Below are 19,565 nucleotides of genomic sequence, written 5' to 3' on the forward strand. Positions count from 1 at the left end.
GAGACCTTAACTTCAAGAAAACTTTATGGGAGAGGCAAGGGTTATTTAATGTGGAAGGGACTTCCCATTTCAGGAGAGAGAATAGAGATTCCAGTCTTCTACTAGCTCAGGTCAAGAATGCTTGAATTTAGAGAAGTATTCAGAATAGAAAGCCTGTCCAAACACAGGGCTCCTAGAGCTCTTTTAAATGAGTATTATTTGCAGAGAAAAGTGCCAGCAACACTGAAGTATGATGTTGCTGCACATTCTACTGTGACTGTTTACTGTTCCTCTCCAAGTTTTCTGAGCGTGGCGACTGCAACAAAACACCTTGTGAAGCTGTGACTCAGTATGTTTGCAATTGCTCACTGCAAAGCTGGGCAATTTCCTGGCGTATTTTACACCAAGGGAAGCCCTTCATGGTGACCCTTTTCATACCTGCCCAAAAGTTCTTTGACAAGCCTCCCCTCGGAAGCCAGGGTCTTATGTCCTCCCCGGGAGTCCAGAGGACTTGTGACTGTCTCCACCTCGGGGCAGCGCAGAAGCAACACAACAGGACTCGCTCTGGGAGCAGGTCACAGTGAGTATTTCCACCTGGCTGTGGGCGAAATCTGATCATCAGTTGGTGCGATGGGACCCCCGCAGGTGCCCTAGTAGCCTGTGGTCCTTCACTGGGGCCACACTTGTTAGTGAAGAAGCACCGCGAGCTGCATTCCAACCCCCAAGCCTGACTGGTCCCAGCTGAAGCACCTCGGACTTAACCAGATAGTTAGCCGGATAGTTACGCCCCGTTTCCAATTCCTGACTCTGAGAACCTGTAAGCATAATAAAGTGGTTGTTTTATAACATTAAGCTTTGAAGGAGTTGGCTTAGCAGCAAAACAACCAGAACCAAAACACAAACAGCCATGACCCCACCTTTAAAGTACTGTGGTTAGGTTGATTGTACTACAGTCCTCAAATCGACCCTAGAATGCAGGGCAAAACGCCTCCCCATCCAATGCACGCCCTACTAAGTGCACATGAACCCCTCTCATGTCAGAGGCACAGCTTTGCAGAGCCTGGGCCAAGGCTGAAGTCTTAGGAAATCCTACCCCAACTCACCGCCTGCCTCCATCCACATGCAAAACGTGCCTTGTGAAGAGGCACCCTTCCTCACCTCCAAACCCACAAACTCTAGTGCTGGCAAAAAGCCAAATTTGACTCTCCTTGGTGAACTTTCGGTAGCATTAACTGAATACCCCCCACCCCCAAAACAGAGAAGGGAAAATATTCTTCTTGTAATAAGCGCTAAAAGCTGTTAGACTAATCAGTAGGTTCAAATTAGAAAGTATTACTGTTTCCAATTCTCAAATAAAGAAACTGCAGCAATGAGGGAGCTTCCCTCATGTAGGGAGGGTCCCACTAATGAGCTTAGGTGCCAGTAGATCAGTCAGCTTGATGCCACAAGTAGCAGTAACTGCATGGGGACCCTAATCAGAAGAGGCCTGGCCCCAAATTCTGAATCCTCTCCAGTCCACCAGGCCTGCTTTTGTCCTAAAGGAGTCCACAGGTTGAATCCCTATCTGGGATGCTTCTTGGCCTTCCCAGCAATCCCCAGCTGGCCCAGGCCCTTCTCACAGTAGGGGTCCAGAGGGCGGGGGCGCCCCAAAGCAGGCAAGACAGTGGCCCAGTTGGTAAGGTCTGAGCTCTGAGCTCGACTGTGAAACACTTTTCGTGACTCACCCCTTCCCACAGGCTTACCTAATAAAATCATACCGACATTCCCATGGGAAAAATGTTTGTCCCAAGATACTGCTTTAAGGGGAAAAAGTGGTTAAATAGTGCAAGAAACCTTTAAAAGATAAAAATTGTTTCTACTCCTCAAAAATGTCAATATTAAGTGTGAAGGGCAACTGAGAGGGGAAAAAAGGAAGTAAAAGCTGTGTTTGATACTGCATATACCCGCATTGTGCTTCTTCCCAGGTCTGCCCACGCCTTCATATTATCTTAACTTTTACAGCTTGAAAGAAGAAAGCTGATAGTACATTTTTTTAGGTCTGTGAGAACACTGCTTTGGGTCTTTCTGCAGCAAAGTACAAGGTGACCTATTAAAATCTAAACTGGTAAATTTGAAAAGCCAGAAATCCAAAACCATTTATAGTCAAGTCTGAGCTCAAGAAAACCTACCATTGTTTTATATGCCTGGATGACGGCAACTCCCTTCCCCGGGGGTCCTCTGCAGGTGGAGGTGAGAGGGGCCCCCTGAGACCAGAGGGACACAGCGTGCATCCCCGGAGCAGTGGGACCCAGAAACTTGTTGGACACGAAGATTCTCTGGCCGCTCCAGACCACCGTCCCCTCACCCCTCCCAGAAACTGGAGTGGGGTGTGTTTAACAAGTGCTCCAGGTGCAGCCACTCACCTGCACTCTGAGAGCTCCTGTGGCAGACACAGTCCCTTTAGTCCTACCGCACTCCGTGTTCTCTTAAGACAGGGAGTCAACAACACCCAATAACTCTCCCTCTCCCAAAACTGCACTACAGACACAACTACACGACACTGCAGACACAACTCTAGATGTCCCCTCACCAGCTAGCTGCTCTCCCTTCCTCCCCTCAGATTTTCCTTCATTTTGCCCCTTCAGTCTGTGTTCCACACCCCTGTGCCCTGAGCCTGTTCCTCCAGGCTCTGCATATGTATAAACAGATCTCACCTCCTGCCACCTCCATAAAGCTCTCTTCTCATCAGGTGACCATGCTAAGAGCTATTGTCCTTGTCATTTTCCTGCTCAAGATATTCAAGTTCTGGAGCTCCCTACTGGCACAGGGATTAAAATCTCAGCACTATGAAGCTTTCGGCAGCCATTGCAGCACGAGTTTGATCCACAGTCAAGGAGCTGACCCACATGGCACAGCAGACCTGTCCTGTCCCACCTACTGCTCCTTTCAGTCAATCTGCCCGTTCTGCTCCCCACTCTGTCTCTGGTGAATCCTCTCACCCCACACCTCTGGCCTGTACCCCAGTTCTTATATGCATAAATAAAAATAAACAAGTTCTCCAAATTATTCTGATTGCCCATTCTACTCATTAAAAAAACTGAGCACAGGGCCCTCCCTGGTGGCACAGGGAGTTAAAGCACAGCACTGAGAAGCTAAAGCCCTTGCAGCACGAGTTCTATCCCCACCCCAGAGGTGATCCACATGGCGCGGCAGACCTCTCCTGACCCGCCCGCTGCTCCCCTCAGCAATGTACCTCGTCGATCTGCCTGTTCTGCTCCCCACTCTGTCTCTGATGAATCCTCTCACCACCCCTGAGCCTCTGGCCTATACCCCAGTTCTGTATGCATAAATAAATAAATCTTTAAAAAAAGATTTTTGAGCACATACAGCACAAAGGGATATGTGCCACTGTATTATGTTCATTATAACATTACAAAGCTGGTAAATTCAAATGATGTACAAGTATGCATGTATTTACAGAAGTTCCACAATTACCTTCCACAACACCCATGTGGGGGTTCCAAAAGGCTCCTCCTCCCCAACACCAATGCCAGCCCCACAGGATGCTCTCACCCTATGCTCCCCACTCCATCCCTCTCCTCCACCTAGAAAGCAGGCAGAGCAGGGCTGAACACAGCCAGCCCTCACCAGCTACTGAGCCCACTGACCGCCTGGGGGCTTCTGATGTCATATTTGTGCTTCCTGATTATGAAATAACCAGTGTGTGAGCAACAATGGCCTCACCTCCAACTGAAAGCGGGTTTGGATGGAGCTGGTTTGCTCAGGACCGGGCCTGTGGAACATAAACTCTTACATTTGCTCTAGGGATAGAGCAATGCCTAGGATGATGCTGCTGTTAGGCTCTCTCCTCCTGGGGAGAAAAACCACTTCAGTTTTTTCACAGCAGGAATAAATTTATAAATGTGTTTACTCAAATATAATCATATGATTCTAGTGCATAGTATTACTATTTAATAATTACTATTCAATAATTATTTAATAAGTAATTAAAAGAATGATACAATCTGAAATGTTAGACAACAGCCGCAAATCTGGAGAAGCAGGTAAAAAGAGATAGAAAACAAAGTGCCAGAACCATTCATCTCTGTAGTCAAACCTGATGGCACAGAAGCCAACACCCTTGCCACCAGCTTTTTTTTTTTTTTAAGATTTATTTATTTATGCATACAGAACTGGGGTACAGGCCAAAGGTGCAGGGGTGGTGACAGGATTCATCAGAGGCAAAGATGGGAAGCAGACTACGCAGACTGGTGAAGTACACTGCTGAGGGGAGCTGCAGGTGGGTCGGGAGAGGTCTGCTGTGCCATGTGGGTCAGCTCCCTGGTGGGGGATCAAACCGATGCTGAAGCAGCTTCCGCTAGCCTAACAATACTGTGCTTTAACTCGTTTTGCCACCAGGGAAGGTCCGCAACCAACTTTTAAGAATAGAACCAGTTTAATTCAAGGTCACCTGGCAGAAGATTGGAGGCAAAGCCTTCAAATCACTATCCTGGAGGGTAAGGCTTTGGATGGTATTTATGAGATTGAGGAACAAATGTAGAAAACGCAAACTGGTTGAGTCTGACTGACTGTTTTCTGTTAAATCACTGTGTAACTGAAATTTGGAACCAGAACTGCAAAGACCAAGCACCCCTTTCTTCCAACCTCCCCAAGGTCCATGAACACTCTTCTGGGACTACACTTGGAAATTTGACTAATTATGAAACGAAAAGATTTCTTTTTCCTTGTGTAAAATGGGTAGGATATTTCTGTCCCACTGTGGCAAACCCACCCTGCTGGTCTTGCAAAATAATCAGAAACAGCAAGTGAGTGACCATGTGAACACCCTAGTTTCATGTCCAGAAGCAAGTATGCTCTTTGATTCTTCAGATTCCCAGAGAAAAATACAAAGGATAAGATAGGAACTGTTTTTGGTTTCCACCTCCCTGCCCTGCAACTTTACCAATACCAACAGATGTCTGGAATCTGGAGTGCACTAAAAATTATTCATTATTCCTATGCCTTTTCTCCACTTCAAGAGATGAAGCACCAACCTAGGGAAATAGGATATTCTCTCTCAAAATAAGAAATGAAAGGGTACCAAATAGAATCACTCCCTTAGTTTTCAAAGAAAAAGAGCAGCAGGGGCTCTGTGGTGCAATGGGTGAAATCACCGCACTGTGAAGCTATCACCAGCCACTGCAGCAGTTCAAGCCCTCACCAGGGAGGTGACCTACATGGCTCAGCAGACCTCTCCTGACCCACCGGCTGCTCCCTTCAGCAGTGTATTTCAGTAGATCTGCCTGTTCTGCTCCCCACTCTGTCTCTGGTGAATCCTCTCACCACCACACCTCTGGCCTGTACCCCAGTTCTTGTATGCATACATAAATAAATCTTTGAAAAAAATAAAGAGAGAGAGAGAGAGAAAGAGCAGCAAAGCAGGGAACTATTCCCAGCCCCTCCCAGCATGAGCCTCTTCAAGGAGACTGCAGGCCCAATTTGATTTCACCATCACTGCTACCAGCAAAGTGCCAGTGGCATCCCAGACCTCACTTTCTGGGGACCCTGCTTCCAGGGGAAACCCACTAGAGAGGCAGCACACCTCCAGCCCCCAGCATGGGCAAGCACTCAATAAAGCATCGGTGCCAAGTCAGTGATGAATCTGCTGGAAACTTGACAAGCCAAGAGTGTGCAAACACTTCCTTTTCAGCTAGCTTCCAGAGAGCACCACCCATGAAGTTTGATCATAAGGGCTGATGAATCTATCTTTAGAATGCCCACGGCTCAAGATGGGGAAGAGGGTTAAACAAAAAAAAAAAAAAAAAAAAAAAAACCCGCTCCCTGGGAAGAAAGAGTGAATTGAGACTGTTTACCACAACTTCTAAAAGGAGGGAGCAACATCCTAACCCAGCATGCCAGCATACAAAGATGCCACATAACATGTCAAAGTACATTAACTTCTTTTTTAGAACAGGAGGATTAAGAACAGGATGAGTAAAAATGTGTACATATTAGGATTAGTACAAAAGGCAAAAGAAATTTTTTAAAGGAATACTTACTGCTTTGGGGTTAATTTTGTGGCTTGTTGCTGAAAAGTCATCTTGTTAGTAATACATATGCTGGAGCCCTCCCTGGTAGCACAACAGGCTAAAAAGCAGCACTATGGGGTGGCCCAGCAGGTTAAAGCACAGAACCAAGAAGCTAGGAGATTCCACATGAGTTCGATCCCCACCTGCCCCGGAGGTGATCCACATGGCACAGACCTCTTCTGGCCTACCAGCTGCTCCCCTCAGCAGTGTTTTTCGACAATCTGCCTGTTCTGCTCCCCACTCTGTCTCTGGGGAGTCCTCTCACTGTCCCTGCACCTCTGGCCTGTACCCCAGTTCTGTATGCATAAGTAAATAAATCTTTTTTTAAAAAAAAATCAGAAATTTTGCCTTTGAAGTAATGAAGATACAGTGGGAGTAAGAGGAATTAAACAAACCAGAAATTAAAGTAGATTCTATAGAACATTAAAGGAAACTCAGAGGAATAAAGGACTAAGATCGTATATGGCTATTAGATTTTGAGAACCCTGTGTATAAGGACCCTTTAACATTTAGATAATGACCACTTCCACAAGAACCATCACTGGCCCCTTAAGTATCAGATTAAAGTGATTCATTCACTTGATTGCAACTGAGCCTTCTGGCACTTTCCAACTTCTGTTGCTGACATAACACAGCTGTCTCTAAACACAGCCCTGGTCTTTAAAAATAGATGAAAGCCAGGTCACCTACACTCTATATGTTGACGGAGTTGTAACTTGGAGCCAGCATGTTTTGTTTTCAATTTCTGAAAATACTATAAACATGTTCAAAGATACTAAGAATAAAATTCCCAGCCTTCACCTCCCTAACATGATGTTTTCATTTTCTAAGGTAATCTTGTGAACAGGACTTCTTCTCTGAAGAAGTTCAAGTGTTTTCTGCTGTTGTTTTTCATCACTTTATTTTGGTAGAGCAGCTTGAAAAATCTTAGACAAAAAGCCAAAGAAACTGGTAGATTAACTTGAAATTGACTCCTTGTTCTTCTAAATGAAGGGGCAGTTTTAAGGAAAAGTCCCCATTTACCCTATGTCCATCCCTCCTGCGGGAACAGCTGCTCACCCCAGGTTAATCCTGACCCCCCACAACTGGAGGTAGTTTTTATTCTCAGGCTGCTCATCAATTTGAAACTATTGGCTCTTTTAAAAAATTGTTTAACTCCTCGTAATAATACAGTTTAAGAAGTAGTATTGCCTACAAGGTAAGAGACACACAACTACCATTTCACCTTAAAGGCTAAAGGATTTGCCGTCAGTTATAGCGTGAACTGAAATAGGGCAAGAGATGAAATGAACCATTTAAGAACAGAGCCAACCACGTTATCATTCATCCCCACATCTATCCTTCAGGTCCTAACACCTAACACGTTCATAGACGTTAAAGCAAAAATAAAAAACGTAAAGAGTATGGCGGCTAAGAGAAGAACTTTGAGGACCCAGGCACCATGAGACCAGAAACTGGATTTGGGGGTAGAAATGATCCAGCTAGCTGTTAAGCCAGCTACAGAAACGGAAATCCTTAGCCCCAGCTGCAGTAGTGAGTATCAGACTGCTATGGAAAGTCTCACGGAAATGGGGGGGCCACAGTAAGGAGTAGCCAGTCCTTAACATAACATATGGAATTGAGGGGGCAATTGTAGTCTCAGGTCCTTACAAATCAAACCTTCCAAGTAATTAATTTAACAATAGATAACAATTCCACAGGGATGAACCCCTCCCAAAGAGAACACTACATTCCAACAATTTCTGAACGGGCCCTCTATGGCTGTGCAATTGTCCTCTTCCTCCCCCTCCACCCCCCACAGACACCTTCTTGTAAATAAACCTACCCTTTTGAGTATAACCAAAAGTCTTTATTTACCTTGTGGGGAAACTGGCCCTGTGCCACTGAAAGGGGAACTCTGGGGAAACTTCTCTGAGGTAACCCAAGGACCCCATTCTCTAAGCCAGCATCCCTCCTAAACAACATCCTAGGCATTAATGTGGGCACCACACGTGCAGAACCTGCAAACACTTCCCCTATTTAACATCTGTCCACGGGAACTCTTCACCTTCAGTAAATCTCCCCAAAAGACAGAGCGGGCTGCCTGACACTGTGGAAATTGAATCTATTAACATGCACTTTATTGTCAAAAAGTCAGCCATTTGAGAACAGGGATACAGAATTTCACCCTAATGGGATAAATCCCATTCTAACGTCTCATCTCAAGCCATCCTTTTCATGACACTCAACCATAAGCGAGGCACCCACCACAGTGGCCCATCTCTGCTGTGCCTTCATCAATGTCATGTCCCCCAGAGTTTGCTGTCACCTCCTTCTCTGACTCACGTACACCCTGTCCTCCTGGGGCTAGGAAAACATTGTTGTTCTCCAGTGGCATCAATGTCCAACACTTCTTCAGGCATCACTGGGGCAGAACTCTCAGTTCGAAACAAGAGGTTCCATTCAAAGAACAGATGATTAACCACACGGTATTTCCGTGGGTGGCTGATGCCATCTTTGTATGTCCCAGACTACCAGACTAGGCATGGTGCCCTTTCTTTCCTCCCCAGCCCCTACCAAACACAGAGCTGCTCATGGTTTGGGAGCTTCTACAATATCACCACCATGGTTAAAATCCAGCAGATTTGCTAAAGATAGGCACACAAGGATACGCTAGGCAGAGTGCAATATTCTGCCAAGACAAGCTGAGCCAAAATGAAAAGCTGATTGATAGTATGTGGTCCCACCTTAACGTTTGAATGAACTTAGGCTATGTTCATCAAAAGCTCTTAATAAACCTGTGTTTACTGTGGGGCTCCCTGGTAGCCTAGGGGGTTAAGTCTCAGCACTATCCAGCCTGAGGTCCACCCCTCACCTCCCACCAGGGAGCTGGAAGCTGACCCACACATGGTGCAGCAGACCTCTCCTGTCTGGCCCTCTGCTTTTAATTCCCTCCCTAGTGGTGCAACAAGTTCCACCCCAGGTAGGGAGGTGACCCACATGTTGCAGCAGACCTCTGCTGAACTGACTGCCTCTCCCCTTGTTAAGGGGAAGGATGTCATAAAGGAACTCTGCAGAGTCTTATGGACTCCACCCCCTACTCCAGCTTTCTGGACCCTACACACCACTCCAGTGACTGGAAACTACAACTCCCAGCAGTACCAGGGAGAGAACTGCGAGGACCCAAGGGCGAGGCTAGCAGGAATTCTGGGGCATTTGGGGGATAAACAGGGCGTGATTGCATCTCATGTTCTCTCGCACGGGAAGCAGCTCTCCTGACCTCCTGACTCTGTGTGTTCAGTCAGCCTAGCCCTAAGGTATTCCAGTTACTTTGAATTCCACTCTCTTTCCCTGGGTTGTTTCCTGTGCCTTTCCCCTTTTGTAAATAAACCTGTTATTGACCCTTTTGTGTGTCACTGCAGTTTAACTGAATTGTGAGCACGCGGGTGAGGCCCCACAGACAGGCGGCCCACTCCACTCTGGGCTACCCTGTAACACCCTCAGCAGTGTATTTCAGTACATCTGCCTGTTCTGCTCCCCACGCTGTCTCTGGTGAATCCTCTCACTTCCTGCACCTCTGGCCTGTACCCCCGTTCTGAATGCATAAATAAATTTTTTAAAAAAGAACTTCATGGGGGCTAAAGAAAACTGTTGGGAGAAAAAAAAATCAAAAGTCTAATATCGGTTTCTACCCTCAAAACGTCTTTGACACCAAATGTGTGGGTTTTGCCACAAACACTACCACTTCAGGACACTAATCAGGTGTCCAACACCTCAATTAATTCTGACACCACCTAGCATCAAACCCCACAAGTTAAGGGCTCAGTCCCAAAAGACTACCCACTTCTGAGGCCAATCTCAAGTTCCAGAGGCCATCTATAGTGCTGACTAGCTATACTTATGTGGTTCCTATAACCCCCTCCTTCCATTTGCTAATTTGCTAAAATCTCTCACAGAGATGCAAATAAGAGAAATGCAGGTGGGGGGAGGACCTGGGACTCCCAAGCACCCACCAGGTGATTAGCAAACCTCACTGCTCCACAGCTTTCCTAATACTCAGTCCCAGGACTATCATATAGACTATCTTGTCTCTTTTATTTCCTGCTGAACGGTTCCTGAGTGATAGGTCCGTGTCTTTGTTATTCATAAGAACGTTTTTAAACTGAATGCTCCTGGAATGTGGTAGGCTAGGCGGAGTGGAAAGTGACAATCTTCTAGTTTGGGGTTGATCTTTCTAGTGACCAGCCCATCCTAAATCGTTTCATGGGGAAAACATCAGTGTGGTTAAAAATGTTCTTATGAATAACAAAGACACATCTATAAGGAAATTCCAATGCTTTTGAAAGCTCCATGCTGGGAGCAGAGAACAAAGATGAATATATTTTTGCATTATACCTCAGCAGGTGTAAGAAAATAGTGGCAACTCGCTTCACAAAGGACAGTTAATATCCTCAATACGTAAAGAGTTATTTAAAAACGAGAGGTAATGGGGCCTCCCTGGTGACACAGGAGTTAAAAAGTCTCAGCACTGGCCCTCCCTGGTGGCGCAGCGGGTTAAAGCACAGCACTGAGAAGCTAAAAAGCCACTTCCTCATGAGTTCGATTCCCGCCTGCCCCGGAGGTGACCACATGGCGTGGCAGACTGCCCGCCCGCTGCTCCCCTCAGCAGTGTACTTTGTCCATCTGCCTGTTCTGCTCCCCACTCTGTCTCTGGTGAAGCCTCTCGCCGCCCCTGAGCCTCTGGCCTGTACCCCAGTTCTGTATGCACAAATAAATAAATCTTTAAAAAAAAAAAAAAAGTCTCAGCACTAACAAGCTATCCACAGCCAGTGAGGCCAGAGTTCAATCCCCCCAGCCAGGGAGCTGACACTCAGGGTACAAGCAGACCTCTCCTGTCTTGTACCCAGCTTCCCTCAGCAGTGCATTTCAACAGATCTGCCTGTTCTGCTCCCCACTCTATCTCGGTGACTCTTCTCACTCCCCATACCTCTGGCCTACACTCCAGTTCTTATATGAATAAATTAATAAATCTAAATCTTTTTTTAATGAGAAAAAAACAAAAATTCAATAGAAAAGTCAGCAAAAATATGGAGTGTTCCCAGAAAAAGATACATTACATGGAAGATATGCTTAATATCAACAGTAGTAAGAGAAATACAAGTTGAAATACAGCAATGCATTTCTTCACATTGGTGAAACTGCAAACATTTGTCAATACCCTGATGAGGAGGCTGACAGGAAACAGCTGTTCTGCATCCTGATGGGAGCATGAACACGCATTTACTCACTGCACCAGTATTTATAATAGCAAAATATCTGAAATAACTTCAATGCATTCCATAGAAGAGTAGTCAGATAAACTGCAGAGCACTTAGCAGCTGTAAAACTGAACAAAGGTGATCTCTACACACACGCAGAGCACTTCCCAGGAGTCATTCAGCAGGAAATAAGAGAGGCAAAATAGTCTATGTGATATCCTAACTCTGGGGTAAAACAAATAGTATGTACATGGGGTCTAGCATACCCTGTTTAATGCACTTCACTTTGTTAAAATTCACAGTGTGCTGTTTCACAAATTGAAGGTCTGTGGCAACCCTACATCAAGGGTTTTCTAAATCCTTTGTTGCTGCCACAGTGTCATATTGCCCCCAGCATGTGGCTCCTTCACATCTTTGCCATGCGCTGGAGATTCTCTCAGTCTCTGTTATGATGCCCTGTATCCAGGGATCTCTGACATGACTGAAATCCTTTAGCACTGTGCATGCATGACTGCAACTGTGTGCTCTACTTGCCCATGGCCTCTGCCCACCCCTCTCCCTGGACGACCCCCCCCACCATCACGGATATAACCATACTGAAAGGAGGTCAACTAATAACCTTATAGTTGTTCTCACTGGTCAAGGAATGGAAGAGGCAATCAATGCAGTCACTTCATGTTGTCTTGGTTTAAGAAAATGCACCAGCAGCCCACCCTTCAGCATCTGTTCCCCTCCCCCATCGGTAAGCAGCCAGCAATGCTACCCGCAGAGAGGTTGGACTCACTGAAGGCTCAGATGGCAGCTAGCATTTTTAAGCAATAAAGCATTTTTAGGGCCTCCCTGGTAGCGCAAAGGAGTAAGTTGCAGCACTATGAAGCAATCTGTAGCCATGCAGCAGGAGTTCAATCCCAAGCCAGGGAACTGACCCACATAGCGCAACAGACCTCTCTGGGTCTCACCCTCTGCAGTGTATTTCAGAAGGCTGTCTCTGGTAAATCCTCTTAGCCCCTGCACCTCTGGCCTACACCCCAGCTTTTATATGCATAAGTAAATAAATCTTTTTTTAAAAAAAGCATTTACAAATTAAAGCTTGCATACTGTTTTTGATTCAACACACTTAGCAAACCACCTTTCACTAAAACCAAAAAGTTCCTGTGACTGCTTTATAGTGATATTGACGCATTCCTAAGATGGTCAGGAACTGAACCGTCAATATCTCCCAGGAGATACATGCATCACACAGACCAATGCCATGATCTGTGAAAAGCAGGACAGCTAAAACAGCGTTACAGAGTGCAACAAGGGATGTCTGAATACAACTCTTACACACTTTGACTTTTGGATCATGTAAATGTCTTCCTACTGAAAACAATGGGGAAAAAAATGTCAATCCTGAAATTGAACACAAACAGGTTCAATTCACTGAAAATGAACCTGTGCAGTAGATCTGAGGCTCCCGGGAACTTGCATCAACAAGCCCTAGCTGAGTCTTTGCTCAGATGACTCTAGAAGCACAACTGCACTTCACCTTGTCTGGTTTTCCCAACCTCTTCTTCATGGAGTCTGCAGGCATCCGAATGGTGCCCAGCTCATGGTCTCTCCTCCATGGCAACAGCAAGTCAGAAATGCTTACTGAATGAATGTTGATGTCAAATGCTGGTGATGGAGTGCTAACTGGCTCTAAGTGCAAGGTTATCACATATCCCAAGGTCACCCAGCAACACCCACACAACACACCAAAGATTAACTGTTACTACCTGCAGAACTGTAGTTTTCAAGAGCTGAAGGTAAAAAGATAATGGCTCCTAAATGCCACTAATATGCAAGACAGTAAGTTTTTTTTCATACTTGTTGTTTAAAGTATAAACCCCAGTGGAGAGGGAAGGAAAGGGGTACAAAACATTGCTGGACCCTCCCTGATGGTGCAAAGGGTTAAAGCGCAGCACTATGAAGCTATCACAGCCACTGCAGCACAAGTTCCATCCAAGCCCAGGGAGGTGACCCACATGGAGCAGCAGACCTCTCCTGACCCATCCGCAGCTCTTCTCAGCAATGTATTTCAATCTGTTCCCCTCCCTGCTGTCTCTGGTGAATCCTCTCACTTCCAGCACCTCTGGCTTATCCCCCAGTTCTGTATATTTAAATAAATAAGTCTTTAAAAAAATTATATATATATATATATATGTATATAGTTGGAAGGTGAAAAGAGGACGGATGAGAGTGAAGGAGTTAGAAGAACAAGAAACCTGAGATGCGCAGAGAGAACAGCCAAGTTGTACCCAGGAAGGGCTAAGATGGTTATGCCTGGTCCATCAGGAAATGTGGTGAAAGGCAAGAAAGAAAGAGGTTTATTTTCAAAATTTTCCCAAACTGCAGTACAACTGCCAGATCTACTCTGTACCCTGGCAGGAGACCGGCAGGTGGATCCCTGGAGAGGGTGGACAGGGGATGTCAGATGGGAAGCCCCAAGTCTAACTGGAAAGCAGAGGTGCTGCCCAGGCTCACAGCTCTCTCCCCATGGGGCCCAGAATGCAGTCGCTGAGCTTCCCCATCCAACCAGGGTCTTGGGGAGGCTCATCACAGGGTCTGGGGGAGGCTTGTCACACAGCCAGGTTCACAGATGGTGACAGACCTACAAACTGAAGTCCAGGGGCTCCCTGGTGGCGCAGAGGTTAAAGCACAGCACTGTGAAGGGATCCAAAGCCACTGCAGCAGGAGTTCCATCCCCAGCCAGGGAGCTGACCCACATGGTGTGGCAGACCTGTCCCTAACCTGCAGGCTGCTCGCCTCAGCAATGTCTTTCAGTAGATCTGCCTGTTATGCCACCCGCTGTCTCTGGTGAATCTTCTCACGGCCCCTGCACCTCTGGCCTGTACCCTAGTTCTTGTATGCATGAATAAATCAATCTTTTTAAAAAAAACCTGAAGTCCAGGCTCTACCTGTTTGATGGAGCTTAATGGTCAGCTGGCAGCTCAGCGAGCACTGTGTCTCCCCAAGCCAAGGGCAGCCTTCAACCTGAGCAAGAAAGGAGACAGCAGCTTGGAGGAAAGAGGCTCTTGCGTGAGAAGAAAGCTGAAAAAATAAACTACTATGAATAGAATACAACCATGAAATAAAGAACACATTTTTTCAGTTTTTTAAAGTTCAGAGAACTCTTCTAAATGAAAAATGATAAAAAAAAATTTTTACAAAGATGACCAGAAGATTTAGATTACAAAGATAAAGATATCTTTAAAAAATAGAACCAAACTTTAAGAGGATAAAATAGGAGATAAAAGGACTAGACCAGGCAATTCTCTAGTAGCATGAATATTCCAGGAAGAGAAATGAAAGTGGGATGGAGGAAAATAATGAAAGAATACTGCAAGAAAATTCCAGATGGGAAAGGAAGAGTTTCTGCCTTGCAAGGGAGCAAAAGCATCCGGCGCCGAAGGTCCAAAGACACCAAAGCCCCAGCTCTGGATAAGCCTGTGCTCTGGCGAGCAGCCTGAGTTAAGCTGCAGCAACAAGCAGTTCCTAGACATGCAGGGTCTGAGACAGCAAAGACAAATTCTTCAAAGACAGGTGTCCCCACAAAGCACCACAGTTTTTCATGTAGAGGGGAGGAAGTGTGCTCTGCACACTGAGCACCATCATCTTCAACTCTACTAGTGATCAAACACGAGAAAAATACCTTAAATTCTACCTCAATACAGAGCCAAGAGGGGCCTCCCTTGTGGTGCAGCGTTTAAAATCAGCACTATCAAGCTATCTGCAGCCGCTGCAACAGGACTTGGATCTCCAGCTGCGGAGCTGACCCACAGGGTGCAGCAGCCCTCTCCTGTTTCCCCCACCACTGCCGCAGCTGCTACTGCTGCTGCAGCGTTATCTCAGTAGATCTGCCTGATCTGTTTCCCACTGTCTCTGGTGAATCCTCTCATCTCCCTCATCTCCCACAACTCTGGCATACACCCCAGTTCTTATATAAAAAAAAAAAAAAAAGCCCAGAGGCAAAGACAGGTGTCCTCACAAAGCACCATAGCACAGTGACACCTGAAGTCACCAAGCTCCAGGAGTCAGGACCAGGAGCAAAAACAAATGGCACCACAAAATGAAAATCCTTCAATTTCTGGAAAGAAAACATAAGTCCCCCAGACTGGCTTGAACCTCTTCATCAACATCAGAAATCAGAAGGAGATCAAAACAATACCTGAAAAATTCTGAAGGCACTATTTTCTCAAATTCTACATTATCAACCTAGCAAATGCACAGAGAGAAAAAGCAAAATCTCAATTCTCCTCCCATACACATCTAATCTTGGGAATGAAATAAATCCCAAGAGAAAGTCAGGAAACAGGAGAGCTGTGGCTGACAGCTCCTGGAAATGTGGGGACTGGAGAGGTGGGGGCAAGGGGTGGAGAGGATGTACTAATCCGAAGGTTCTGGTCCCTCTTCAGGAAGGTACCACAGAGGTACTAATGCATTCAAACATCTTGGGGGTAAGACGCAGACAACCTACAAAGCATTTCGGGTTGAATCAGTAATGGTACCTATAAAACAAAGGAAATATTAAACAACAAGCCAATTATTAATTCCAGGAAAACACAAAGTAATGAACAAAACAAAAAGTAATGAACAAGGTTTAAGTCATGCATATATGACTTAACTAAATGCTTATCTCAAAATTATACCACATACATGGAAGATGGTGAGCCAAGGTAGGAAGGTAAAGAAGACGTGTAGCTACTGCCTTTGAACGCAACCATCTTCCAAGAGGAGAGTATCTCCAGGCAGTAGCTACGACTGGAAAATCAAGAAACATAAAATTCTGCAGCACAAATACCAAAATAATGAGCTCAAAGAAGTTAATACTTGCCTCTGGGTAGGAGTAGCAAAGGGAGCTGTTTTGCCCAACAAACTCTGCAGAGGCTATCTGACTTTCTTAACTGTGTGCACATTAAAAAACACTAAAGATTATTTGAGCAGAGTCTCTGCCTAGGGAGCCATCTAGTAGTTTGGCACGATTTTTCAATCAGACCTGTGAGCTCTTCCCATAAGCTAATGACACTGATCTAGGTGGTCCAAGGCTAAAAACACTTCAGACACAATCCCTGTCCTCAAGAACTGAGAAATTTATTACATACTCCTGGAAAAGCACTTAAGTGTAATACAAGTTGGCATTATGCTCACCTCCCTCCTCCCACCCCCCATGACACAGGAGACTTCTGTGGGAGCAAGAAGAGACTCAGGACCTCAAGAAGCAAAGACTTCAAGAAAGTGGAGGTAGAGGTGGAGGTGGAATGAGCAAGATTAGAACTTGAAAGGAAGGGGGAATGCATCTCAAGTCATTTGGGAGAGGGAAGGGCAGTTTTTCAGCATGAGATCTTGACTCAGGGCGGGAGCCCAAGACAGAGTGGTGGCAAGATTATTAATAAGGAAAAGAAGAGACTAGAAACACAGGTTTCACTGTTGACTTACATCTTCTGCGTCCTCAGAACTATCAACCAGAAGCCCAGTAATGTTATTTCCTGTAAAAAGTCTCTGATTTACCATCCTTGCTTCCATCCTAGTTTTAAACTCCTCAGAGTGAAAATCACCCACTTCACAAGCTAAAACAAAGACTCCCAGGCCTGCCCACTCTGGCTCTTCTTCCCATGCAGCTTGTGGTTGGTTTTTACACACCAAGGACACCTCTATTCTTTGCATTCCCAGACCCACCCTGCTCTAGGCTGCCCCAGGACTTCTACACATGCTACTCTTTTTGCTATACATCCTGCCTAGACCACCCGGGTAATGCCTACACATCTCTTTCAATTCCAAACTCAAGTCTCTGTTTCTCACAAAAACAAACACCCCTGATTGCACTCATGAATCCTGTCAGAAGTTCACATGCATCTTTCCTTCCTACTGGTTTGTAATTTAACCTTCATTTGGGTGACTGTGCAATTCACGGCATCTCACCTCTTAGATCAGTGCTTCTCAAAGTGGGGTCCCTAGGCCACAACAGCATCATCCCAGAGAGTTGATTATAAATGCAAATTGTCCAACAGATGCCAATCTGTCTGAATTAGAAATCTGAGGTAGGAGGCAGCAATCACCAATTTAAAAACCCTGCAGGAGATTCTGACATATTCCACATTGCATGAGACCCCATGACACGAATGTCCATGTGTTCTGCACTTCTTTTTCTCCCCTGGCACCAAGCATGGCATGAAACAACAGTAGGCCAATGTAGGATTTTCTGTTCTAATAACAGGTGAGAAACTTTCATGGCTCCCTAGATGTCTTACCTTATTAATTCTAACCCTCCTGTCTAACTGGCTCCATAACCAACATAAACCTGCTGCGGGAGACCTGGTTCTTGCTGCAGCTCTCAAAATGTGCAGCTCTGTGTTCAGATCTTTCTATAGCTTATCATCTGTTTGTCCATCCAATTTTTCCTGATTTTTCTTGGCCTTAACTGCCTCACCTCTAAAATAGGAATAATCATACTATCTACTAGCATTGTTAATTAATTAAATGAGACTCGTATGTATTCAGTAAATTAAATTATTGTCATAATAATAATATCAGTAATAACATGCAGTTCTAGGTGATCTTTACCCTGGGTCTCAGCTCTCTGAAGAGTAATCTCATCTACAGTTGACTAGGTCTTGTAAACCACTCACACCTAGTAACTACCCCTGGTCTGCAACCTTGCCCCGAAACAGGAAACCGGGCTTGAATTTCCCAGGGCATCTCCTTCGGCACCTGGGCTACACTAGGTACTAGACAGACTGGGTCATAATCACACCTGTCTTAAGGGTCAGCTGAAATCACTTTCTTGCGTCCCCTCTCACCTATGGATCAGTTCGTGGTAACACAACCAGTTAGCAGGTGGCTTCATTTCAGTGTGTCTCTCCTAGCTAAGCATTCAGAGTTTACACTGGGAGCGATGTCGAGTACTCGTGGTACTTGCAAGAGTGTAATGACGGCAATTATATATATATATTTCCCAACACGGCCGGCCACTTGCCTGCAAAACACCCCTCCTGCCCAGTCTCAGGCAGAGGTCGTGAGTAATGCCAGAGAGAAGCCCACACACCAACGCGCCTCCCCGCTGGGCCCGACAACGCCGCGCCCCGGGGACCCCGCGCGCGCGCACACTGGGTGCGGCCACTGGCAGATTGGGAACGGCACACTTAGCTCCCCAATAGTTAAATGCTGAGTAATTTTCCTACGGCGCACACAGTCGGAGCAGAGGCTCAGCCAAGGGCGACAGTATTTTTATCCTATTTAACCAACACGGCGACGCGGCCGCGGGTGTCCCCAGAGTGTCCCCGCGCGGCACGCTCCGGAATCGCTGGTCCGGATCTTTGCGGGCTTCTGGGGCGACGTGGACAGCAGTACCACGAGGAGGGGCGGGAGACGTGGGGCTGCGGACTGGAGCCGCGGCAGCCGAGGTCGGCCGAGGACGGCTGCGCCTCCGCGGCGCCGGGCTCGCAGCCACCGCGCACCGGGGCAAGGGCCCCTCCGCCAGGTCGCCCGGTCTCCGCGCCGGGGCCTAAGCGGTCGACTGCACAAGTCGGCCGGCTGCTTTGTCCACAACAGCAAGGAACGAGAAAGGGTTCGCAGCCCGGGAAAGGGTGGGAGTTGGAAGCGCAGGTCCCTCCAGGGGCGGGGAGGGAGACCAGCTGCAGGGCCACCGGGGGGCACAGAGTCCTACAGCCCCCGGCCCAGCTGCCGCGGCTCCCGGGAATGAATGGGTTCCCCCGCCGATCGCAGGCGCGCACTCACAGGCAACGTAGGCTAGAAGCGCGATGCCCAGCAACAGCTTCATCCTCCTGCGGTTGACGGCAGACACGAGGCGCAGTAGCGCCTTGCTCACCATCCCCAGGAGCCGCGCCGGTCCAGGGCCCTGCCGCGCGGGGACCCGCCTGCTGCACAATGCGCGGCGGTAGCAGAGCCGCGGCCGGGGAGAGCCCCGCCCCCGGCCTCCGCGCAGCTCCGCCCCCGCGCTCTGAGTTTCCTGCTGGCCAGAGCACTGCGCACGCGCGACTACGCCTCCACCTCCTCCCTCGCTTTCCCAAGGCTCCGCCCCTTCACGGCCTCGCCCCGCAGGCGCAATTGCTGTCTTTTTCACTAAGGTTTTCTAAGAATGTGACCGAGATGAGTCGCGGGGTAGGCTCTGCGCATGCGCATGCTGGGATGCTTCCGGCTTGCAGCCCATTGGAGCCGCCTGGGTAGGAATCTGAAAAGGTGCTTAGACCTCAGTGCGGTCCGAGGTCGGTCATTTTCCAGGCTTTGCCAAAGGTGGCATAAG

The 19,565-nt window shown here is 47.0% G+C and overlaps 1 protein-coding gene across 2 annotated transcripts in view; it reads right to left on the reverse strand.

Moving 5' to 3' along the window:
* The window catches only part of UXS1 (UDP-glucuronate decarboxylase 1), a 78,863-nt gene extending 59,638 nt beyond the window's left edge, over window positions 1-19,225 (reverse strand). For both annotated transcript variants that reach the window (XM_004686194.1, XM_004686193.1), the window contains exon 1: window positions 19,040-19,225. In XM_004686194.1, coding sequence (XP_004686251.1) covers window positions 19,040-19,133 — 94 coding nt within the window. In that variant the 5' untranslated portion in view covers window positions 19,134-19,225. The remainder of the gene's footprint in view (window positions 1-19,039) is intronic.
* Between the last annotated feature and the right edge of the window lie 340 nt (window positions 19,226-19,565).

This window comes from Condylura cristata, unplaced genomic scaffold (assembly GCF_000260355.1).
Source record: "Condylura cristata isolate star-nosed mole 26May11 unplaced genomic scaffold, ConCri1.0 scaffold00020, whole genome shotgun sequence".
Classification (NCBI taxonomy): domain Eukaryota; kingdom Metazoa; phylum Chordata; class Mammalia; order Eulipotyphla; family Talpidae; genus Condylura; species Condylura cristata.